Genomic DNA, 25,806 nt, shown 5'->3' on the forward strand with positions numbered 1-25,806 from the left:
ATAGAATTAGTCGTCTGTAATAAACCTGTCTATCAAATGATCGTTACAAGGAGACGCACATAAACTGATGTCCAAATGGCGTCCGGACGCTCATTCTATCAGCATCGATTAGCCTTGACTTTCACCGTGTCGCTGTGTGTTGCGGTGTGTGTTGTGCTGTGTGTTACATGGTGTGTTATGGTGTGTGTGTGTGTGCTGTTAAATCGATCCACCCCTCGCCACCTGCCAACGCCGTCCTCACACCCACGTTCTCGCCTCAGATCCGACTCAGAGAGAAGCTGTTTCTCTGCAGGAACGTTTTGTCTCTTTGTGTTATCTCTGTGTGAGGTCAGAGGTCAAAAGTCAGATCACCTGGATGTGTAAGTTATAAATAAAAATATCATAGACTCACATGCATGTAATGATGAACATGCCTGATGTGAAAACACTGATACAAGAACCACATGTTAAAGCTTTAATAGTTTTTACAATAATGACCATTGAAAAGTAATAACATACAAGAAAAGCCTGGACTCATCTACATCTACTCATATTATTACAACCCCATGTCATGGTTTACACATCTATAACACATATTTAATTTACAGTAGGTCATAGAAAACCTATCAAATGCATGATGAATTAATCATTTGTCATCATTAGTCATTTATAATTATAAAGACTGTCACATTCCAAGGAGGAAAAGTACAAGAAAAGAGTCATAATTCCACTGATAAAGTTTTAATATAGTATAGTGATTATATACACTGTAAAAAAAAAAAAATCAGTAATTTAACAGAATTTTTACCATTTATTTTACAGGTTATTCTTGTATTTTTAAGATACAGGAAAATATCAATGAAATTACAAAAACAGACTGTGATTTTATATGTCAAATGTAAAATAACTGTAACTGTGAATAACCATAAAATTTCCATTTTTTTAAAAAAGTTTTTTTGTTTTTTCACAGAAAAATACAGTTAAAATACATTTGCAAATGTATCATAATTTCACAAATATTTATTTTCTATTTATGACATTAAATTGTTAATTTAAAGTTTAATACTGTAAAAAAATAATAAAATGAGATAAAATTACTGATAATTTACCGTAAACGAAGTATTTGTCCCGTAAGTTTAACAAGACTTGTTTGTTAATGTCAAAATTGGACTCCTTTTATAAGAAGTTATAGAAGAAAGCCACGTGATTGAGTGTGAAATAAACTACAATTATAATGTTTATACTTTCTATCAACTTAAATTAACTGTAAATTGTTGGAATTCAAAACCAGACCACTAGTTTATTTACAGTTAATTGACGGGTTTTAAAAGATAAATCAGATGTTTTTATGTGTGGCATATAATTTTATTACATCAAATATTAATTGATATACAAGTTTTTAACATAAAATTATGTGATAAACACCAACTATTAACAGAACTTTTCTGCAAGTTTAAGCCCTATTATTTGTTTTATAACAATGTTCGTCCATATTTGTAGGTAATTGGATTGTTTTAATACATGTAAATATTCTTTTATAAACATTAAAAAGTAAAAAAAAAAAAAAAAAAAAAAAAAGCAAAATCTCTTGTAAATTTAGAGCAAAAAACTGTATTTTAATTATGGAAAATTACCGTATTTTTATGAGATGGTTATTTTCCATCATTTAAAAGTATTTTTTCGGCACCCCTGCTGCTGGAATAATACCGTTTTTTTTGCAGTTTTTTTTTTTTTACAGTGTAGTGACAATACATTATTCTTCTTCTTTTTATTATTATTTTTTATTATATTCTGATCAAAATAAAGAAAAAAGTTGGAATGTTTTGATAAAATAATTCATGGCGTGAGGATGAGGAGGGGGTCCAATGGCAGACCAGGATGGACCTGGACCTTGACCCTGATCCAGATCAGAGACACAAGGTCAATAGATAATTAAAGAATGAAGCTGACGTTTACGTAGAAATCCTGACATTAGGAGGTGATGGTTGTGACTGTTGTCGTTTGTCCCTGGTTCAATAAAGGTCAAACAAAAAATATATGGAGCTGAATCCATCGTGTCAGGTGTTGTGTGTCGTCGGGCATTGCTGTGTGTCGTGTGTTGTCATGTGGGACCTCCTGTTGACAACGATACAACTGGGAACAAACCCCTGAAGCGTCAGTGGTGGAGGTTGAACATCCACATCCTGTTGGGTTCTTTTGTTGTCGTATTGTGTTATCATTTTGTGTGGCTCCTTTTCCTCTTCCTCCACCTCCTCCTCTTCCCCCTTCATCTCCTCTTCCTCCTTCACCTCCTTGTCTTCAACCTCCTCTTCCTCCACCTCCTCCTCTTCCACCTCCTCTTCTTCCCCCTCCATATCCTCTTCCTCATCCACCTCCTTCCCCTCCTCCCCACATCCTCCTCTTCCTCCTCCTTCTCATCTTCTTCTTCCTCCACCTCTTCCTCCACCTCTTCCTCCTTTTCCTCCTCCATCTCCCCCTCTTCCACCTCCTCTTCCTCCTTCTTCCCGTCCTCCCCACCTCCCCCTCTTCCTCCTCCTCTTCCTCCTTTTCCTTCTCTTCCCCCTCCTTCTTCCATCTTCTTTTAATCTTCCTCCTATTTTTCTCCTCTTCCTCCTCCTCCTCCTCCTCCTCCACCTCCTCCGTGTCTTACTTTGACTTTAAAAGCCCGTTCTGTTCATTTGTCCATTTGTGCATTTCTTCTTTTCCATTTTCAGGTCTGGGTTAAACTGTGTCCATGTGTGTCATCAATCGCACAAATGGATGCTTTTATTCACTCAGAATAGAAACAGAGAAAATGCCCTGAGTGTTTTACCGCGGTGAACGTCTGAGTGTGTCACATCGTGGTTTCAGGCTTCAACAGCATGAGAAGCACACAAGTGAATACCATGTTCCATCTGTGGAACGTCTCCATGTCGATGCTTCTGACCTGTTGTGTTTAACATGATTAGAATGTATGTGAAGGTGAAGGTGGTGATGCCATTGAACAAACCCCGTTCACAGAAACACTGTTTCTATAAGTTAAAGCAGAACCAGAACTGACTGGGAGAAGCACCAGTAAGCAGATCATATCGGACCCAAAACAGGGTCTACTCTGGAACATGACTGCTGGTTCGAGACCTTGCCCAGTAGTTCAGCTTTTGAACTTGGCCTGGTAGTTCTGGTTCTAAACCTGGCCTAGTTCTGGTTCTAGACCTGACCCAGTAGTTCTGGTTCTGGCTGGGTGGATCCATGTAAATATTCATAGTATTATCAGTATCAGGTTGGTACTTTTGTTCCAGTTTCTCTTAAGTCGCGTTTCCACTATGTGGTACCTGCTCGACTCAACTGGACTCGGGTACCAGGTACTATTCCTGGAGACCATTTCCATTCCAGGATACGACCCACTTTAGAGTACCTGGTTGTCATAGCAACGCTGCGCGGAACTTCTGTGATGTCTGCTCCGAGAGTTTCTGATAAACTCGCTCGTTACATGTTGCCCCGTCAAGCTCACGCTGAATCTTTTCATCGTTCACCAAGGACAGAAATGTCTGAACGTCCTTGACCGACCTCAGTGTCGTTTTGTGGGCTGTCATCATGGATTAGCCTACTGCTATATTTACTGTAAACTTCCGAATCTGTTTTTTTTAATGGCAGGTCGAGCAATGATAACGCAATGACGCAGAGGTAACTGACCAATCAATGGTCTGCAGTGTTTACTACAAAAAAAGGACCAGGTGCCAGATTCCAGGTTCTTTTACGTAATGGAAACACAAAAAGGCCGAATCGAGTTGAGTCGAGCTGGTACCACGCAGTGGTAACGCAGCATTATATATGTTCATTAAATTATTCAAATGTCCTCAGAGTCAGTGTGAGCGTAGCCTCCCTCCCAAAACAGTGCTCCTCTCTCACACCGCTTAGCCCAGTGTTTTTCAACCTTGGGGTCGCTAGGATTTCAAATGGGGTCGCCTGAAATTTCTAGTAATTGATAAAAATAAAAACTTACTATTAAAAAATATCTGGTGAGTTGAGAGAGACAATTACAATCCATAAAAGACAAACTGTGAGTGTGAAACTGCAGCACTGTGGTTCTGTTTATCTGTCAAATGTTCACTGTGGTCAGTTTCAGATGCTGCAGCTCTTTCATAATTCATAGTTTCAGTTCTTGTTTGTTCAGTATTAATTGTCCTCCTTGTAAATCACAGCTGGACTGACTGGACAGATCCTGACCAAGGAAAATAAAATTCTCCCTTTGTGCAGTAATCTACACCTGGCTTTTCTGCCTCCATTCATAATAATATACATTATATAGAGTAAATGTCATCTAATATTAACATTTATTTGCAACATAGTATAGCAAACTATTACATGATCAAAACCAAATTAATTTTAGCAAAAAAAGGGCTCTGTTTTGAATGTCACCAGAAATTTGTGATGTTAAAATAGGGTCACGAGCCAAAAACGGTTGGAAACCACTGCCTTAGCCCCTCCACTCCACTGTTAGTTTAGGTTCTACCTGAGGGTTAGTGAAAGTTCTATGCTAATGTTAGTTAAGGTTCTACCTGTGGGTTAGTGAAGGTTTTACCTGAGGGTTAGTGAAGGTTCAACTCCAGTGTTAAAGTTCTACCTGTGGGTTACCTAAGGTTCTATCTGTGGGTTAGTGAAGGTTGATGATGATGGTGATGATGACATCATTTTATCTCTACAGGAAGTTGGCAAAGAAGAGGAAGGAAACGCTGAGCTCCAGACAGGAAATGACTCTGATGGTCAATAATTCGCAGCACACAACCATGGTGGACACGCACACACTGAACGGACGCAGTGAGTACACACAACAGCGCAACAATACACACAACACACACTGAGATGGTATCTGACAGGTGACAAAACAAGGTCATGAGGTTGACACAAACACACAAAAAATTAAAGAAACTGAATCAAATGAAAAATGGAGTAAGAGAAACAGAAGAAAAACAACAAAAGATGAGAAAAAAAGAAAAACTGAGATGAATTAGATGGAGTTAAACAATAATGAGAGAAAACCTGAAGATTGGATGAAACTAGAGATGAAGATGATCATAACATGGACGAGACGATGAAGATTCACAAGAACAAAGATGTTTAATGGATGGGAAGATGTCGGGGGGAGGGGGGGGGTGACCTTCCCTCAGGCATTCCTCCTCCTCCTCCATGTCTTCATTGTGTTTTTTTTTTTTTGGTTTGTTTCACCTCCTTGTCTCACCTCCTTGTCTTCTTCTCCTCTGGTTGAGCTGAACCTGGTTCTCCTGCGTTGATGTGGACACACGTTGTGGTTCTTGGTCTGTTTGTCAGACTACAGACTGAATGTGATGTGACAGCGGACGGACAGATGTGACCTGAAGACACGGAGACGAGACTCAACATATGACACATGATTGTCCAGAAAACAGAACCAATGAAAGGCAGTGGACGCCACAGGGTTTAGTCTGATCAGAGTAAACCTAAACTAAATGACATGTTTGATGAACCTGAGACTACATTGTATGTACAATATGAAAATAATTTGAACCTGTTCTGGAGATGAAAGATGGGTTTAATGTTATAGAAAATTCTAGAATATTCATTGTTTATGATAGTTTGTAACATTTACTGTGTATTTATCTGTATTAAAAAACATATAAACTATATAAATATATAAAATCTCTATTTCACAAATAAAATTTAAGATAATTATTACAATTAATTCAGAAAATAATTTCATAAAATTGTAGTTTAACAGATCATGAGTAGATATGTGCTTTGTATGTGGTTACTAAGGTGATTCCCACCCTTTTGTATGTGGTTGCTATGGTGATTCCTGCTCCTATACAGTACATGGTTCCTGTAGTGATTTTCTCCCCTTATACATGTTTGCTACAGTGATTTTCAAATTTTATACATGGTTGCTGTGGTGATTCCTGCTCTCTTATGTGGTTGCTATGGTGATTCCTGCTCTTATATGTGGTTATTATGGTAATGCCCACTCTTAAATGTGGGTACTATGGTGATTCCTGCCCTTTATATGTGGTTGCTATGGTGATTCCTGTCCTCTAAGTGTTGATGTTATGGTGATTCCTGTTTTTATATGTACGTAGTTCCTATGGTGATTCCAGCCCTTTATACATGGTTTCTATGGTGATTCCTTTCCTTGGTTACCATGGTCACTCTGTCTCTTTTGTCACTGAATCACATCCATACTGACATTTCCTTCGGTGACGTCGTCAGTCAGAGGTTTCTGGTTCCCAGTCAGTTTGTCAAATGTCCATTATGTGTCCAGTATGAGTTCTAGGAGACTGGTGTGAATGTCCTTTTTCTGTAGGTTTAGTGTAAATTGTGTGAAAGTGGTGGACGTAAACAGTGAGTTCAGTGGATTTGAACAGAATGGTCTGGTTTGTGGTTGGTTTCATGGTCCGTTGGGCGGACTCTTGTTACTCTGAGGCTCATAGTTCAGATTGCCTAAGTCACTGGGCTTTGGTCCAAAAATGGTCTGAAAGAGGACAAATGTAGCTCCATCTGTGGTAAATATGGTCCAACTGGATGGAAGTGGACTCTGTTATAAAACCACAAACAGACGCAGAAAAGCATCAGAGTTTAAGTGGGATTTGACAAATACTGGACTAGATCCACATGCGAGAACTACAACCACAACCAGAAGGTCTGGAGTCTGGAGACCAGGGTCAAGTCTGAATCCGGTTTATACGCTAATGGATGATGGACTAATGAGGATCTGAAGAGGGCGGAGTTTGTCCCGTTTAAGAACATTTTACCATTGGACATAAATGAGACATTTTTCATCTTTGTTGATCAGATTGTCAAGAAAACGTCTAACACACTATTCCTGCGTTTCATGTTTCAAAGTTTCAACTGTACATTGAACAAACACAAGACCAATCAGACATTATGAGTCATTTTTAATAAGGTTTGATGTGTTTGTAGCTCATCAGACGAAGACTTTCATGTTGATGTTTAATATGGTTTGTGTTTGTTTCCAGCGGTCTCATCTCCATCTTCCTTCACCCTGAAGACCAACACCATCAGCACCTCCGTACCCAACTCCTACTACCCAGGTAATGACCTCAACTAGATTAATGTAGGTCTGAACTCAGCAGTGTTGGACGTTTCCAATCAGACGATGCTGAAAGCAGGGACAAAGTGCTCATTTTTCACTGGACGTTCACATATCAGAGATGTTTTCATATGGACGTTCACATATGGATGTTCTTTGATGCTTCTTGTGCATTTCCAACATTTAACTCAAAGTATGACAAAGGTATTCCACACTTTTCTCACTTCATGTCCTTGTTTTATGGTACAGGTTGAATCCAGTCGTACCTGAAATAAACCAATGGTACAATTTATGGCACGATTCATGGGAACAAACATCAATAAGGTGTTTCTTCACTTTATTCTGAGCCAAATGTTTATTGATTTTGGTGTTTGTAGAATAAACTGATGGATCCGTCTGTACTTTAATAAACTTCTTCACTTTAGGTTTGTTTGGTTTAGTCATCAAAACGGTGATTTTCTGCCCAAGTGAATCATTTCAGTCTTTAGGACTGATCCAGCCCAATATCAGAACAGCTGCTGAGCTGTGGGAGATGAGATTTGGTCGACCCAGGTCGACCTGGGTCCAGATGCCTCAAGTCCACCGTTCTGGACTCATCAGGTTCCAACTGTTGTTCTTAAAACTCTGCAAACCTGGATGGTTTCATTTAAATGGAGACTTTTCATTGGAGGTTTCTAAATTGCATTTTGACACTCCATGATATTGGGCAAAAACAAACCATTAATTAAGCTTCATCTTCTGCTTCAGGTTTGACTGAAACATCGATAATTAGACACAAACCACAAACCTGGACCCCGACAGGAAGTCCACCGTTCTGGATTCAACTGGTTTTACCCAGTTGGACTTTAAGCACATCATCCTATAAAATTAATCGATTTGAGTTCATCCACAGACATTTAAGATGTTTTCACATGGGGACTTTATGTTGAATGCGTGGCCATGGAGATGCAGCAAATTTTAATGTTTTGGAGAAAATGGATCAATGTGTCCTTTGGCACTGACTGGTGTCCCTCTTCTTATCCTGTCTGTCTCTGTCTTCCTGCCTGTCTCTCTGTCCTCCTGCCTGTCTCTCTGTCTTCCTGCCTGTCTCTCTGTCCATCTGTCTCTCTGTCCACCTGTCTCTCTGTCCATCTGTCTCTCTGTCCACCTGTCTCTCTGTCCATCTGTCTCTCTGTCTTCCTGCCTGTCTCTCTGTCCATCTGTCTCTCTGTCCTCCTGCCTGTCTCTCTGTCCATCTGTCTCTCTGTCCATCTGTCTCTCTGTCCTCCTGCCTGTCTCTCTGTCCATCTGTCTCTCTGTCCTCCTGCCTGTCTCTCTGTCTTCCTCCTGTCTCTCTGTCCATCTGTCTCTCTGTCCTCCTGCCTGTCTCTCTGTCCACCTGTCTCTCCGTCCTCCTGCCTGTCTCTCTGTCCATCTGTCTCTCTGTCCTCCTGCCTGTCTCTCTGTCCACCTGTCTCTCCGTCCTCCTGCCTGTCTCTCTGTCCACCTGTCTCTCCGTCCTCCTGCCTGTCTCTCTGTCCATCTGTCTCTCTGTCCTCCTGCCTGTCTCTCTGTCTTCCTCCTGTCTCTCTGTCCATCTGTCTCTCTGTCCTCCTGCCTGTCTCTCTGTCCATCTGTCTCTGTCCTCCTGCCTGTCTCTCTGTCCACCTGTCTCTCCGTCCTCCTGCCTGTCTCTCTGTCCATCTGTCTCTCTGTCCTCCTGCCTGTCTCTCTGTCCACCTGTCTCTCTGTCCACCTGCCTGTCTCTCTGTCCTCCTGCCTGTCTCTCTGTCCATCTGTCTCTCTGTCCTCCTGCCTGTCTCTCTGTCCTCCTGCCTGTCTCTCTGTCCTCCTGCCTGTCTCTCTGTCCTCCTGCCTGTCTCTCTGTCCATCTGTCTCTCTGTCTTCCTGCCTGTCTCTCTGTCCATCTGTCTCTCTGTCCTCCTGCTTGTCTCTCTGTCTTCCTGCCTGTCTCTCTGTCCATCTGTCTCTCTGTCCTCCTGCTTGTCTCTCTGTCTTCCTGCCTGTCTCTCTGTCCATCTGGATCTGTCCTCCTGTCCACTGATGCTTCCTGATGACAGACCCCTTCGTGCCAACTGCCATTCTGGGTGAGACTCTTTCCTTTCCTTCTTCTTTAGAACACACATGTTAACTGTACAGACAGACAGAAAGACAGACAGGAAGTAGACAGACAGGTGAGAGAGAGACAGGTGGAGGGACAGAGAATGAGAGCGTGATCTTCTGGCTTCATCCATCCCTGCTTGCTTCTCGTTCGGCTGCTTTTGGTTTTTAATTATCTTTATATTTATCTGATTTTATTGTAATTGTTCACTTTTACTTATTTTTGTATATTTTATTTAATTTACGTGATGTATATTTCAACTAAAATCTTTTGGTTTTAATAGAAATTTTTTCCTTCTTTTATTTCAAATTTTTTCTTATTATTTATTTCTATACAGTCCTACTTTTAACCCGTTATTTGCTTTGATCGGTATTTAATTTGTTAATTCTAAACCTTTTAATTGTAATTTGCTGATTTTATTTCTGTGTTTTCTTGTTTTTAATGGATTTGTTCTGGTTTTGTTTATTATCATTTGATTTGAACGTTTTCTGGAGATATCGTGGGCTTCACTCCATCCCCGCATCCACAACATTCCTGGTGTCGTGTTGACGTCACGTCTGTGTGTGACCTTCGACCTCTGCATGGACACAACACGCCCACGTGGACTGGGGGGAGAAAAACTAAAACACCTTAAACCCACAACCGGCGGGTTGATCAGACCCAGCTGTTAGCAACATATCGTAGTCTGTGGAAGTTTACAATGTCGCACAAAAACAGAACAGGAACAAAAAAACACAGAACCCAGAGAACAGCTGGAAACAGTTAAACATCAGCTGATTCTGTCACTGCTTAAAAAAACTGAACAAGATCCAAAGATCAGGATTATTTTTTAATATCACAGCATTCAGAATACACTGATTAATAACAAATGCTAAACCAGCTTAGCACACAGTTGTTAGCAAACATTTGAATATTAATTATATCATAATTTTGCTTTAATTGACTTAATAATTGTATTATTTGAATATAAACCACACAAGAGACAAACAACAGTAAATATGAGTTTTAACACTTGACTTGTTTTTTGTTTACAACTGCAAATCTAGCGAACGCTAGTTAGTTTCTTACTTTGGTAAAAAAAAAAAAAAGAAAAAAAAAAAAAAGCTGTGGTTCCTTTTTCCCTACTTCTGTAATAGTCTAGTAAAATGCTTTTGTTTCCTCCAATATACGACCCTAACCATCATCAGCTAATACACTACAGACTTATTAACAAAAATCTATATTAATTATAAGATGTTTAGGCTATAATTTCAAGAGTAGTTGTACCATTTGCAGTTTACAAAATAGGAGACAAGAAAGTAAAACAAACATTGGTTTTAAGAAAGAACCACTTTTTCTTTATTGATGACAACTGTGTTCTAAGATAGCCAACATTAGATGATATCTCACCTTGGGACAACAAGTTTAATTAGCAAACATTGTTCATTATAGTTGTGAAATATCTGAAAGAAAGAAACAGAAAGGGCTAATCAAGAGCTAAATTCATAATATACCATTAATTTCATTGTTAAAATGCTAAATAACAGCAGTTAACTTAGCATCAGTGGTAGTTAGCATTGTAAATACTCAGTAGTTCTAACAAAGTGTTGTCACAGAACATGAAAATGTCTTGTTATGATAAATTTCTCTCTGTTAACAAATTTAATAACATCAGTTTGATTGTAGCATACACCTGAAAATAAATTAGCGAAACTCCTAAAATGCAGATATTTGACATTGAAATAAAAACTTTGCTATGAATAGTGTTTAGCAAACACATCTTATAATGATAAAAGATGGACTCCTGTGTTGAATGTAGTGCAAGCCTGGCTAAATGTTAGCTAACACTAGAAGTCTAACAAATTATACCTTCTGTGATTTATCAGATTTTATCCATTAAAGTTTCTTGTTTATAAAATCCCACACTTATCGGTATTAATGTTATTCTAATATTAATGAACGTGTTAATCTGTGCTAAAAAGCTGTTTGTAAGACTCCTACAGTAAACATAGTGCTAGATTAGCTACCCGCCAGCTAACTGTCAGCTAATGCTGCAGGTGTGTCTCCTCTGTCCTCAGGCTAGTTAAGCTGTCTTCAGGTTAGCTGAGGCTATGAGTCCTATAACAGGATCCAGTTAGCCAGGTTAGTTAGCCAGGGTAGATTAGTGGCTTTCTGCTAGGAGCTTGTCCCTGTATGATTCATGCTAGGTGTGTATTAGCATTAGGGTACAGCTAAAGTTGTTACTTATTTCCTGTCTCTTCTTCTCTTGTTTCTTTCTCTGTAAAGTGCCCATTAATGGTAAGTGGTTATCAGGGGGCGTGTCCGCATGTAGCCACACCCACCCACTGTTACATCATCTGCTAGCGTGGCACTGCCCCTTTTTTCCTTTTTCTGTGAAATTGTGACATCACAGTCCTGGCTCCTCCCACCATTTCATTTCCAACCAATCAGGTTTCAGTCCTGTTCATACATCTTTCTCTGATTGGTTGGTGTCCTGGTGTCATTTCATCTGTCCAGTCATTACAGCTGTCACCTCCATCACATGGCCTCACCTCGCCTCACCGTGATTGGTTGGGCTGTTTGGGATAGAGAGTTTCTGATTGGTCAGTCAGCCCCCAGGCTAGCCAATAAGAACAGAGAGAGTTAAGAGCAGTTTAGTTCTGGACCTGAACCAGTCCAAGACCAGGACCAGGGTTGTTTTGTTCAAGGTATCTGAACTCTTTTCACACTGCAGCTCTAGAACCCGAACTAGGACCAGGTCTGAGCCAGTATGGACACTGGGTCTGACCCAGTACCAGTACTGGTTCTACTGGACTGTAACTGACATGAAGGCTGATTAGTTGGTTATTGATCTGTGATATTGAGCAGCAGTGTGAAATGAAACCAAACAGCATCCTCTGTCCAGTCATGTGATTTGATGTCAGGTGATGTTGACCATTCATCTGTGTTGTCGCGGTAACAACATGGATACCATGGACACAGACCAGGGTTTGTTATTGTTGCACATAAAATAATTAAACAGTGAAAATGTTGATGTTAATGTTAATGTTCACAAGAGTTAGACTGTGACTGGATCATCTGAAGGGACATTCATCTCTGATTGGTTGTATAGGCTTTAGAGAGGTGAAGTCCCGCCCCTTCAGCGCCAACATGTGACCAAACTTCAGAATGAATATGACTGATGAAACTTGATGATTCTATTGGAATTATACCTCAACAGCACAGATGACATTCGTTGATTTAGAAGATTCTTATGTGACTTATGAAAGTACTGTGTAACACAAACACAGTGAAGTACTGTTTACTTTAGCATCACAATGTCACAGTATCTTTTAGTTTTGTTCAGAATGTTACCTTCCTCTAATGCATCTGATACATTGTTGTGGAAAGTACTTTAACTGTAGTTCTCTACTTCAGTACAGAGGAACTAGTACTTTCCTTGAGTATTTTCCCTTTCCTACATCTTTACAGTTTTATTTCACATCTCAGTACTGCAGTTGTCTGTTCTGTCACATTTTGGTTGTTTTTCTTTTTCATGTTTGTCATGTGTGATATTCACTGATATGTTCATCTTTTCTGTCTGTCAGTCTTTCATTCATTTTATGCAGAATTTCCCAAAATGCATTGAAACTGAATCTTGTTTTTAGAATGTACTGAGTATAATAGTTCCTTCCAAGTGTGATTGCAAACTAAATTTGGATATGACGTTCAGTTCATCATCTGTGTGGTCCTGTACATGCCATGTTGGATGTGGTGTTATGTCACCCGAGGTCATGTGGGTCATGTGTTTTACATCTCTGTCCTCTGTCCATCCTGCAGATGACAGTCACACGATGACCAGTGAAACCAGTAGCCTGGTCCAGTCCCATTATAAGCAGAGAGAGTCGGAGCGGGAAGCGCTGCCCTATCAGACGGCCCAGCTCCACCCGGCGATCCGGGTCGCAGACCTCCTGCAGCACATCACCCAGATGAAGTGTGCAGAGGGGTATGGCTTCAAGGAAGAGTACGAGGTGAGCGCCACCGTTGGCATGGAAACGACACGCAAACGACACGCAATCAACACAGAAACAATGCACAACCAACACAGAAACAACACGCAACCAACACGGAAACAACTTACAACCAACACAGAAAAGACACGTGTGTAGATCAAGATTTGTTCAAATCTAATCTAAATCTAAACATGTTTAGTCTTAGTCATGTTTTCCCTGAACTAGTTTAATTTTAGTCAAATAAATTCAACTTGACATCAACTAAGAATAAAATTATAGAATAAATCATGTCATATTTTGAGATACAGGTTTTTTTCATCCATCCATGATCTTGCGCCAACACCACAACAGCATCCAGTTACCATAGTAACTCATTAACAGAACAGCCGTGGTTACCATAGTCCTGTTACCATGGTAACAGAACCCTCCCCTGTGGACAGCGTGATTTCAGTGTTTTTGTTTGTTTTTTTCCCAGTTTTGTTTTTTCATCATCAGCAGTGAATTTCTTTTCTGTTATGTGTGTGTGTGTGTGTGTGTGTGTGTATGTGTGTGTATGCTTTTACTGTGTTGTTCGCATCGTGGATACGGTTTACAAAGGTTTTGACATTGACATTAGGTGTAAACTTAGCCACGTCTGTTCTGTCTAACTCTGTTAACTCTTAATGACATGTAGCTTAGTGTTGTCTCTGACTCCCTCGTTGTCTCTCGTCTCTCGTCCCTCGTGTGGTCCGCCCTCGTTTTTTGCTCACATCCTCTTTCTTTTACATCACTTTACTTCGCTTGCATCATTTTCATCTTTTCATCTATTTATGTGTTTTTGTTTTGTATCTTTTTAATCTTGTTTCATCACAGAAACAACCAAAAACTAACACAAGAACACTCTATTTCCACATTCATTAAAAAGTGAAAACTGGTTTACGTGACATGATTTGAACTGTTAATCAGTTCTAGAACCTGAGAACAATCAACCAGAGCTAGATCTGCAGAACCCAATCACACATGCATTAACACAAAGGAGAATTAACACTACTAATAGTGATAATGATAATAAATGGGACATATGAGGCAGTGAACACAATGATAAGGTGCGTTAACAGCAGTGGTTTGACAGCTGTGTGTGTTGTTTATCCATTTTCATCACCACAAACTCACTAATGGACTTTACCTGAACACACACACACATAGACATACATTATAGATCTACCCTGCAGCTAATGGGCCAAAACAGGGGATGGATGGTGTGTGTGTGTGTGTGTGTGTCTGTTGCTAGCGGCTAACCCTCAGGGCTGATCCATTATACATACTGAGTACACACACACACACACACACACACACACACACACACACACACACACACACACACACACACACACTTTTACAGTGTTTTCACCCTCCATTTGCAGAAAGTTAGTGGTGAGACCTCATCTGCCTGCCTGCCTGCCTACATGTCTGTCTGTCTGTCTCTGTCTGTCTGTCTCTACATGTTCATGAGTTCACATTTGAACCAGTTTGATCAGGAAACATCGTCATCGTTCATCTTTAACATAAAAATCATGATAACTTTAAATGTTTAGAAATTCCATCAATAAATTTCATGTTTTGAAAAATTTGTTGTTTGTTATGAGTAAAATCATTTTTTTTTTTTACAAAAATTAGAATAAATATATATTTGTTGTTTGTTGTAAACAATATTGGGAGTAACGCATTACAAAAGTAATATATTACAGTAGTGGAATACTTTTTGCTGTAATGCAGTAGTGTAAGGCATTACTTAGCAATTTTCAGTAATATTTTACTCGGTACATGTTCAATAGTGCTTGCATTACAACACACTTTTCACCCATATTTTAATTGATCAAATGAAAAAAAAAAACAAAAAAAAAAAACGCAAGACAGTGAGACCTTAAGGAATGAAAAAGGACAGGAAAGTTCTGTTTCCTGTTGGTGTTCAGCTGGTGGGTGAATATAGTAGAAGACAGTCCATTGGTCACATGTACGTATGCTCATTACTAACCCTAACCCTGCTTTAAGAAGCTAGTTAGCATGTGATCAGCAATGACAAGGTAAGCTAACGCTTCTATGACTAGTTAGAATTCTTTATCAGTTTCGGATATATCTACCACCATCCTTGGCGCCGCCCCTTGTTTGAAAATATAAAATGTTAAACAAAAATACAAGCGTTCCTGCTGGGATTGGAACATTGTAGACCGTTGTGTTACTTACTAAGCTATGTGTCCACATGTACCTCAGGCTGCAAATGTATGCATCCCAAGGCTCTCCTATGTCTTGTATTGGGGTGGGGGTGGGGGGGATGGGGGGGGGCGGTTGGGTTCTACTGCGCACAGGCCATTTATGACAAGAGTCAGTTTGTAACTCAAAAGTAATACAGAAGTGATGTAACGCATTACAGTTGTAGTATTGTAAGGTAAGGAAGTACTTTTAAATAACAGTAACAAGTAATCTGTAATGTATTACAGTTTGGAAGTAACTTGCACAACAGTGGTTGTAAAAAACCACCATTGTCCTCAGACATGAGATTCTAAACTGACCCGGTTCAGTCTGAAGACGACCAGACTGCCTCCTCAGGACCAGAGATGAAATACTGAACCAAAACCACATTATGTCAAAGGTTATGAGCCAAACCAGCTCCAGACAACTCCTGCTTCTGAAGATCCAGGTCCAAACATCCTTCATCAGATCCACCTCACCTCCAGGTTCTGATCAGCTGAGTGTCCATCATCGCCATCAGACCTTTGAACCCGGGGTGGCCCTCTTACTCCACCATGGTGTCGATTATGGACAAACTGAGGTCCGGTTCAGTAACAGACACTGCTCAGGTTCTGGTTCTAAATGCTCAACTTCAATGAGGGCTTTAAGAAGACTGAGATGAAGGTGTCATATCCTCCAGGAGTCAAAGGTCATGATGAGGAAGAAAAACCTGGGACACAAAGGAGTCCAGAACCACAACAAGAACCAGCAGAACCAGAACCAGAGATACCTGGAGAAATGACTAGGAAAACAGAGGACAGAGAGGGACAAAGACACAGTCAGAGAGCTGCATCATGGTTGTCCACTCTGGCCTAGGACCATACATGTGAAACCCAGAGATGGTCCCAGATCTGTAGAACCAGCTCAGGCAGGTTTGGGTGGAGGCAGAGCTCAGAAACAGAAACACATCAGACACATGACGTTGTTGAAAACAAGCGAAACAACGTCAGTTTGACTTTAAATGAAGGAGACGTGGTCCAGGTCTTTAAGTGTTCAAGGACTGAACTGATGCATTTCAACAGGTTTCAAAGATACAGAAGCAGTTCCAGGAGGAAAAGAACTGGTCCACATTAGTATGAAGTCACTGGAACCAGAAACTTCTTAGCTCTACCCAGGGACTCAGATTCAAGACTGGGTCCTCTGATGTGTTCAGTCCTGGAACTGAGACCAGATCAGATCTCAGTAAATCCAGACCTGAACCATCTGTCAATGGACTGGATCAGGTTCTGGAGTTCTCCACCAGGGATGGAATCACCAGGCCCCGCCCACTGACAACCCACCCCATTAAACAGACCTCTGTGGCTCCCCCCCCAGGCGTGGCTCCAGGGCGGGGCCATGATGGTCAAATTTATGTATTTATAATGTTGAAAACACAGGAGCATCTTTTCCTTCAAGATTATTAAAAAATAGACATTTATTGACTTTTTTTAAAATTGTTTTTGTTATTGATGTTTTTCTCTAAATGTTACAACTTAATGTTCTGAAATCACAACCTTCCCAATAGCAATATTATATTAATAATATAATAATAATTAGTTCTATTCTATTCTATTCTATTCTATTCTATTCTATTACCACTAATGATAGGAGTGAGGCACTTAATGAACTCTATCAGGCCATCAGTGAACGGCAGACTGCACATCCAGATGGGTTCCTCATCACAGCTGGAGACTTCAACAGATTTTAGCAGATTTAAAGGCTGTTTTCCCAAAATCACATCAGCATGTGGACTTTCCAACAAGAGGAAGCAACCTGTTGGACTTAGGCGGGGTACACACCTAAGGATTTTCTCAATCTGAAGAGATTTTTTTATCTAGTACAGACCCCACATATGAAGACAAAAAAATCAGGGATTGAACAGTTTTGATTGTACTGTGTGTGGTGTGCTCCAATTATCTCAACACAGCACACCACACACACACTGATTCTGTCCCACCACCGATCTAGAATCTAGTTCGCCAAGCCAGAAATCTCGTGTGATCAAATGTGATCTAACAAAAATGAAGAAGAAGAAACATAGCATGACTCGGGAGCAGAGTCCTGAATCAGGTCAGGTAACCCCCCCCCCTCCCCCTCCCCCTCCTCAAAGGGTTGGGTAACCCACAAAAACATGCGGGGACGGGTAAAAAAAAAAATTAGAAGAATTTTTGCGGGTCATTGAATGAATTGCGGGTGGGTAGCGGGAAAGGAAGTGAAAAAATAAAAATTTGTGGATGAAAATAATTTGCAGGACATTTCATGATGATTTGACCGTGGCTGATTCACATCTGGTTTTATTTTGAAGTGAGCTTCACGTCTGTTTACATCTGGCCGCAGATGTCATTGAACAGCACATATTAGAGATTTAATGATGATGTGCAGTTAGGCAAAAATTAAGCCCTTAAAAGTGGGTTATGTGAAGACATTATGTTTAATAACGGATCGGGTCAGGTTGCGGGTCTAATGTACACAGTTACGGGTGGGTGTGGTTTTGGAAAAGTGGACCCGTACAGGTCTCTGCTCGGGAGCAGTCGGCTTTGCTCACACACGAAGATTTTTCATCGTAAATATTGAACAAGTTTAATATTTACGATTGTCGGCCCCGACCCCTTTCAGAGCCAATTATCGGGACAAATTCACTCTTAATACACCTCAGACCACAGGCTAATCTTATAGGATAATCTTATAAAACATAAAATAATCTGGCTTTTGCCATCCTTGGTCGGGAAGGGGGAAACTCGGGCCAAAAACAGCCCAGTTAACTTTAGGTGTGTACCCCGCCTTAGTTTACACAAACTGCAAGGGAACATACAGGCCTCTCTCCCCACCTGGGTCTCTCTGATCACACCACCATCATGCTGAGACCTGCATACAGACCCAGAGTGAGGGCCATCAGACCAATACAAAAGGGGGTACGTGTGTGGCCAGAGGGGGCGCTGTATGGTTTGAAAGACTGTTTCAACACTACAGACTGGGACATTTTCAAACATGCTGCCCCCTACAATGACCACACAAACACTGAAGAGTACATGAAGGCTGTTACAGTATACATCTCAAAATGCACTGATGATGTCACTCACTGTAAAAGCCATTACTGTCTGTGCTAACCGGAAACCATGCTGACAGGAGAGATTCACAGGCTCCTGAGGGCTTGGGATCCAGCCTTAGGGCCAGTGACATTGCAGGCCCAGCAGCAGTCAGAGCCAACCTGTCCCGCAGAATCAGGGACCCAAAACAACAGTACAGCAAAAAAAATATTTGGACACTTAAGCAACACCACAGATGCACATTCTCTCTGGCATGGCATTCAGACTCTCAGAGACTGCAAACCCTCACCATGGACTTGTGAGAGTGACATCTCATTGCTTAACAGCCTCAATGACTTCTTCGGTCGCTCTGAAACACAAAACAATCCAGCTCCAGCTAACGTTAAGACCCTCTCCAGGATCAACCCACGCAAAGCCGTTGGACCGGACAACATACCTGGTCGTGTTCTGAAGGAGTGGGCCGAGGAGCTCAAGGATGTCCTCACCAACATCTTTAACCTGTCCCTGAGCCAAGCTGTTGTCCCTACGTGTTTCAAAGCGGTCACAATAGTACCAGTCCTGAAGAAGCCTCAACCATCCTGACACAATAACTATTGGCGTGTAGCACTGACCTCCCTCAAAATGAAGTGCTTCGAGCGGATGGTCAAGCCGCACATTAACTCCATCCTCCCATGACCCATTCCAGTTTGCACACAGGCCAAACAGATCCATAGAAGATGCTCTCTCTACTGCACTTCACCCAACCCTCACCCACCTAGACTAAAAAAATTCATATGTACAAATGCTGTTCTTAGACTTTAGTTCAGCATTCAACACAATCATCCCCCAGCAGCTAATTCAAAAACTCAGTCACTTGGGACTAAAAACCTTGCTCTATAACTGGGTGCTAGACTTCCTAACAGAGACGCCACAAGACATGCAGGGATACCTGGGAATACCTCAAGGCCCATCACGCTGAGCGCAGGGGCTCCACAGGGGTGTGTGGTCAGCCCACTGCTCTTCACCCGGCTGACCCACACTTGTGTACCAACTCATAGCACAAATCACGTCATCAAGTTTATGGACGATACGACTGTGGTGGGGCCTCATCCCCAACAATATGAAGCCAGCTATAGGAATGAGGTGAGTCGACTGGTCCAGAAGTGTAAGCACAACAATCTCTTCCTGAACATGGGGAAAACCAAAAAGATTGTGGCCGACTTCAGGAGAGGACACTCGCAACACCCCCCCCTCACCATCGACGGTGCTGCTTTGGAGAGGGTGAGCAGCACCAAGTTCCTGGGGCTCCACATCACAGAGGATCTCTCCTGGACAAACAACACCACTTCACTGGCCAAGAAGGCTCAAACACACCTCTACTTCCTCTGCAAACTGAGGAGATCATAAGTACCACCCCCCATCATGTGCCCCATCACGTGCTCGTCAGAGCTGAGATGAGATCGTCATCACTGGCTGCATCACTATATGGTACAGAGGCCGCACTGCCTTCTGCCGAAAGACTCTGCAACACATAGTGAACACAGGCAGCAAGATTATCAGTGTCCCTCTTCCCTCCCTCACAGACATTTTTCAAACCTGCCTCACCTGCAGAGCCATCAGCATTGCTGGTGACACCTCCCACCCCTCCCACCCCTCCCACCCCCTTTTCAGCATCCTGCCTTCAGGGAAAAGGTACCAGGGTCTCCAGTCAGGCTGTCAGGATGCTGAACTCTGTCCACGTCCTTCCCTCTCTGCCCCCTGCCCCTAGACTGTAACTCACCCCCATACTTACACAAAGACTCTACCTCAACCAGTTTTGCATATAAGACCAGTAGCAGTGGCATGCTGGGTAATCGGGAGAGTTGGAGGTTCCCTGGTGGGCCGCTGCACTTTTGGGCCACCAAGGGGAGAAAAATTATATATATAAAGTATGTATATGGCCCCTAATGGTTAGGTTATTTATCCAACTGGGCTGCAACAAGTAGCCTGTTTCCTAAAGATAAGACATTATTAAGTTGTATAAATAGTTTTCATTCATGAAAGTCTACCAAATAATGACTGAGAATACTCATTTCGCATTGCACTTCTCTTTCCTCAAGCTGAGATAGAAAGATACCCTTACAACGTTGAAAATCCCTCTGCACTCGTTAAAGTTGGTTGAGTCCAACATAGCAGCATGTGCCTGGCTGAGGCTGGCTGTATCACAGAGGATTGGCCTCGGGGCCCGTGAAGAGATGGACAGAAAAAGGCTAGGTGGGGCTGAAAAAGCCAGCATAAGAAAGTGAAAGGTTTTAGAGGAGGATGCAGCCAAGTGTGCGAAGCTCACAGAAATTTTTCAAGAAGACAGATAGAAGAGGGAAATGGTAAAGGAGGGGGGGCACCAGCAGGCTAATTAATCTAAGCTAATATCAGGCTTGGATGCTCTGAATAGGCTATACAGTATTTAACCAATTCAGCTTACCTATCATAAGGTAATGTACTATATATCATCATTTTATTAATGGAAAGAAATATTATTAATGTAACAATGCATAATTTAGATGCAATAGAAGCCTACTAATCCTTTAATTGCATGCTTTTTGGAGTATCTGAGCAACAAAACCAAGATGAAAATGATGACACCGACGTTAGGGAGGGGCGTGCATGAGTTTATGAAACATTTCTTGTTTTAACTAACTTTTAACATTGAGCTACGATAGCTACTCGTTATGAACAGCACATAAACAGTGGATTTAATTGACATACGTGTCTTACTGATGATCCAAGTGCGTGACAGAGGTGTCCACACATTACGTGCATAGTACGTGCATATTTATAACTTGAAAAACGGCTAACCTGTAAATATTATCCTCGTCTGTGGGCTGGTTGGATATGAAACTCCCGGGCTGAAAAATGGTCCCAGCATGGCCACGCCCAGTAGACTTACATCCTGTGATTTTCTCACATTAGCTGCTGACTGTCTTCTGCACTTTATATAAACATTGCACTACTGTCAAATCTCCTGCTGTTTGGTTCCATTATGCACCTCCTCACCTCATAACCAGTACTGTAGTGCTACTGTAAACAGATGACATGTACACTTTATATCAGTTTTTCCTCAACCTGTTTTGAACAAAGCCCCCCCATGCCCAAAAAAATAGGGACTGGGTAGGGGGTGGGGTGGGGAAGGTGTAATTCTTAAAGTAACGTGATGGACCTGTATGAGGAGGACATGGTGGGTTATATACCTCTGTAGATAAACGTCCCCTCACCTTTTCATTAATGACCTGTAGCCCCCTGAAAACAAATGGTGGTGGTGGTGGGGTATTACACCCCCACACTGCTTTATATCATGTTATACTTTATTCTTTATACTGTTTTTTATTCTTATTCTTTTTTTTTTTTTTTACCTCTTTTAAATGCATGATATTGAACAAAGTGAGAGAGAAACTGTATTTCTCTGTATGTTTAAGCATCTAGTGAATTGACAAAGAATCTTTGGATTTAAAAGTATAAACATTTTCCCTCAACATATTGATGTCTTTAGTTCTAATATTGTGTTATTATTTACTGTAAATGTTCATAAATATCTTAACTTTTCATCCAGGTTTGTTTTTATCTGGAACATTGATTTTGTTTCCCCATAAATATGTTTTTTTCTCTCTTTTTTTGTACTAATCTGACTTTGTTTCACACGACAAATATTTGTAAAATGTCTGTTTGTGTTTATTGTTTTTAATAATGACTCGTTAACAATCCTCAAATATCTGGACTGAACCAGTAACATTTAGTAACTACTTAAATGACTGATTCTTATTGATCAGTTTGAATTGATTCTAAAGCTAAAATGTATATTGAAATGTCTAAATTAAAAAGCGATGACATTTTTTCCTGCATCTGTAAATGTTGATGATGAACCAGGCTGTTATTGACTGATTGGTTGGTTGGTTGATTGATCAGCTGAATGATTAGATGCTGATTGTTGTCTCCCTGATCCCTCCATGCTTCTCGTTTACTCTTTAACCTGATTGGACAGCTTAATGAGGTAAGATGCTGTCTTGGTTTTCAGATTGTTAACATCTTGTGTTTCTTTGTCAGAGTGTAGACATTAGCATTAGAGCTGTAGTTTAATGTCTGATGGATTCTCATCTTGTGTCCAGTGTTTTCTTTATTTTGTCCTTGTGTCCATCATCAAAAGCATTTTTGTTCCAACACATCATGTGTTTTTAATACGAGTAAAAACCTGAAGAGAAAATGTCTCTGACAAAGAAAATAATCAATAGGTTAAAGTTTGACAAGACGAGATCAATAAAGTCTCACTAATAAACTGACTCAGTATAAAAAAAAAACAATATTTCAGTATTTATCAATAAAACTGACTGATTTTTTAAATTTTTTTAAAAATCATAAAACAGTTGGTTTTAGCTCCAGTGATTCTGTTTTGGTTGTAAACATCTGTTCAGTGTTTAGTCCACACTGGTCATCATGGTCATGACCATTGACCCTTCATGTGGTTTAAGTAACAGGTCATATCAACAGTGTCAGCCAATGAGATCGCAGCTTTCATCACATCATCGAATCAGAGCTGTGGTTGTTGTTTCATTTCTTCTGTCATTTCTGGTGTGTTTGTCATCCTTTCTTAAAATAATTTTCAACTTTGTGTTGGAAAATTCACTTTTATTCTTCATTTCTCAGATAACGTGACTTTTTGTCAAAAGTTGTCATTTTACATATTTTAGCTGTAAAAATGTGACTCGTTAAAGTGTTATAAAATTGTCTTGTTTTTCTAAAAACATAGAACATCTTTCAACAAATGAAATATAGCTTTATTGTGATAATAATCTGAAGTACGGTTTTCTTGCCGTCAAACAGACATAAAACAGACATGAAAACTTCAATTGTATATGTGTGACCGTTTTAGGAAAAAGCCCCAGTTTTTGTCTAGAATAAAAACAAAACTGATTCCAGACTGGCGAGGTCAATGTCGTCACATGGGATTTTTCTGAACTGACCTAATGTTTTTGCACAGATGGAATCGTGTTGTTTCCTCTGCTTTCAGATCAGGTTTATTCCAGCAGAGACTAAAGTGTTGTTTCAGCAGCAAATTCAGAGCAGTTTTCTGATATTTGAAGGGGAAAAAAAACACAACTATCAGCTTGTGTCTGAGGCTTTTGCTGATAATTGGACTTAATCATGTGTTCTGACCAGCAGACGAACACTGGGCGTTCAGGGAGAACACAAACGCATCATTTGCATTATTCATGAGGCGTTCACTGACTTACATCAGTCTGACTGCTTCACTGGCTCTTTGTCTATCTGTCTGTCTGTCTCTTCATCTGTCTGTTTGTCTGTCTGATGGTCTGTCTGTTTATCTGTTTAACCAGTTGTTTGTCTGTTTACCTGGTTGTTTATCTGTTTAATTACTTGTTTATCTGCTAAATTGCTTGTTTATCAGTTTAGCCGGTTGTTTATCTGTTTTTGTGTTTTTCTGTTGTAGAGTTTTTTCGAGGGACAGTCGGCTCCGTGGGATTCAGCCAAAAAGGATGAGAACCGCATGAAGAATCGCTACGGCAACATTATCGCCTGTACGTATAGTCATGTGACCTGAACCGTACACATCAGCTGGTTCAGTCGCTCGATGCCAGGTTCAGAGGCACGACAGCAACAGCGTCATGTGGACGCAAAGCCCGAAGGCATTAGCAACCAACCGGCACAAACAAATTAAACAAAAAAACACCAGAGGAGATGAAAACACAGATTCTTACACATTTACAAAGAAAATAATGGGTTTTTAGTGAAACTGAACAAAAAATCATACATTCTGTGAGTTATTCACTGCAAAAAAATGGACTCTGAACCAGTGGTTCCCAACCTTTTTTGGCTCGTGACCCCATTTTAACATCACAAATTTCTGGTGACCCCAGACATTCAAAACAGAGACTTTTTTTTTTTTTGCAAAAATTAATTTGTTTTTGATCATATAATATTTTGCTATACTATGTTGCAAGTAAACATTAATTGTAGACAACATTTAGTCTATATAATGTATATTATTATGGACAAGGACAGTAAATCTAGGTGTGAGATTACTGCACAAATTGAGAATTTTATTTTCCTTGGTCAGGATATGTACAGTCAGTCCAGCTTGGATTCATGAGGCTGACAATTATACTGAACAAACAAGAACTCAAACTATGAATTATGAAAGAACTGCAGCATCTGAAACCGACCACAATGAGGATTTGAAAGATAAACAGTACAACAGTGCTTCAGTTTCAGCTTCACAGTTTGTCATCTGTTTTATGTATTGGGATTGTCTGTCTCAACTAACCATACATTTTTTATTAGTAAGTTGTTGTTTTTTTATCAATTACTAAAAGTTTCAGGCGACCCCATTTTAATTCAGGTGACCCCACATGGGTCCTGAACCCAAGGTTGAAAAACACTGCTCTAAACTCCTTTATCGAAATAAAACCTTTGTGTTTCCCATTGTTTAGAAGTAGTTTGAGTCTCCATGTCAACAGCAGCAGAGGCTTATGGTTACTGTAATCTTAGTGTCAGTATTAATAGACAGTTTAAGTGACAAAACACGATAGAAAACTGCACAAAAACGATGTAAAAAACACCAGGATGTGACAACCTGTCAGATTCTGAGCTGATTCATGCATTTATCTGATGTTTCCATGTGGAGCTTGTTGATTTGTTGGTTTTTGCCATCAGGGCGATCACATGTCATCATCACACCACATCATGGAACCACTGATGCTAACGGGCTAGGGTCCCAGAGCGTTAGCGTTGACAGCTGCTCACACTCAGCTCGCCATGCCCTGTGGGAGTGGGGTTGACCACGCCCACAACTATGGCAGCCCAGAGGGACACATTCATGTTCACACCAGTTTTACCACACATTCAGCTGATATTGCACAGCAGTGTTTATATTCACCAGTAATTTATTTGTGGGAAAATCAGAAAGTGTCATGTTTAATTACATATTAACTAGATCCAAAAAACAGAAGCAGAACTCAGAGAAACCGTTTATTGAAGAACACAAGGTAAGAAGTCTTCAGAACAATCAGCAGGAGGAGTTTTCTGGGTGGACCTCTGGATCTTGAACAGTTTAGAATGAGTAATTTTCAATCAGAATTCAGTGGCCGTCACAGAGTAAAGGAAAGAGATACCGTCTGTGGGTGTGTGGTGGTGGTGGTGAGGAATTAACCACAAACAGGCAAAACGAAGTTCAGAGGCTGGGATTCAGGATCTTGGATCCAGGAGACAGAGGTTCATATCCAGTATGTATAACAGGAGGACAGGAGTTAGACGATGGATACCACAGGCGTTACCATGACGATCTATATCCAATATGTACAACAGTCACTGAATCACATCCATACTGACATTTCCTTCGGTGACGTCGTCAGTCAGAGGTTTCTGGTTCCCAGTCAG

At 40.6% G+C, this 25,806-nt stretch overlaps 1 protein-coding gene across 1 annotated transcript in view; it reads left to right on the forward strand.

Moving 5' to 3' along the window:
- Positions 1 to 25,806, forward strand: part of LOC115410980 (receptor-type tyrosine-protein phosphatase mu-like) — a 188,462-nt gene that overhangs the window by 127,198 nt on the left and 35,458 nt on the right. Inside the window, 7 exon segments of the mRNA XM_030122845.1 lie at positions 4,664 to 4,776; positions 6,966 to 7,040; positions 9,100 to 9,126; positions 11,406 to 11,417; positions 12,939 to 13,129; positions 22,400 to 22,408; positions 23,861 to 23,948. Of these exon segments, the coding sequence (XP_029978705.1) occupies positions 4,664 to 4,776; positions 6,966 to 7,040; positions 9,100 to 9,126; positions 11,406 to 11,417; positions 12,939 to 13,129; positions 22,400 to 22,408; positions 23,861 to 23,948 (515 nt within the window).

This window comes from Sphaeramia orbicularis, chromosome 20 (assembly GCF_902148855.1).
Source record: "Sphaeramia orbicularis chromosome 20, fSphaOr1.1, whole genome shotgun sequence".
Taxonomy (NCBI): domain Eukaryota; kingdom Metazoa; phylum Chordata; class Actinopteri; order Kurtiformes; family Apogonidae; genus Sphaeramia; species Sphaeramia orbicularis.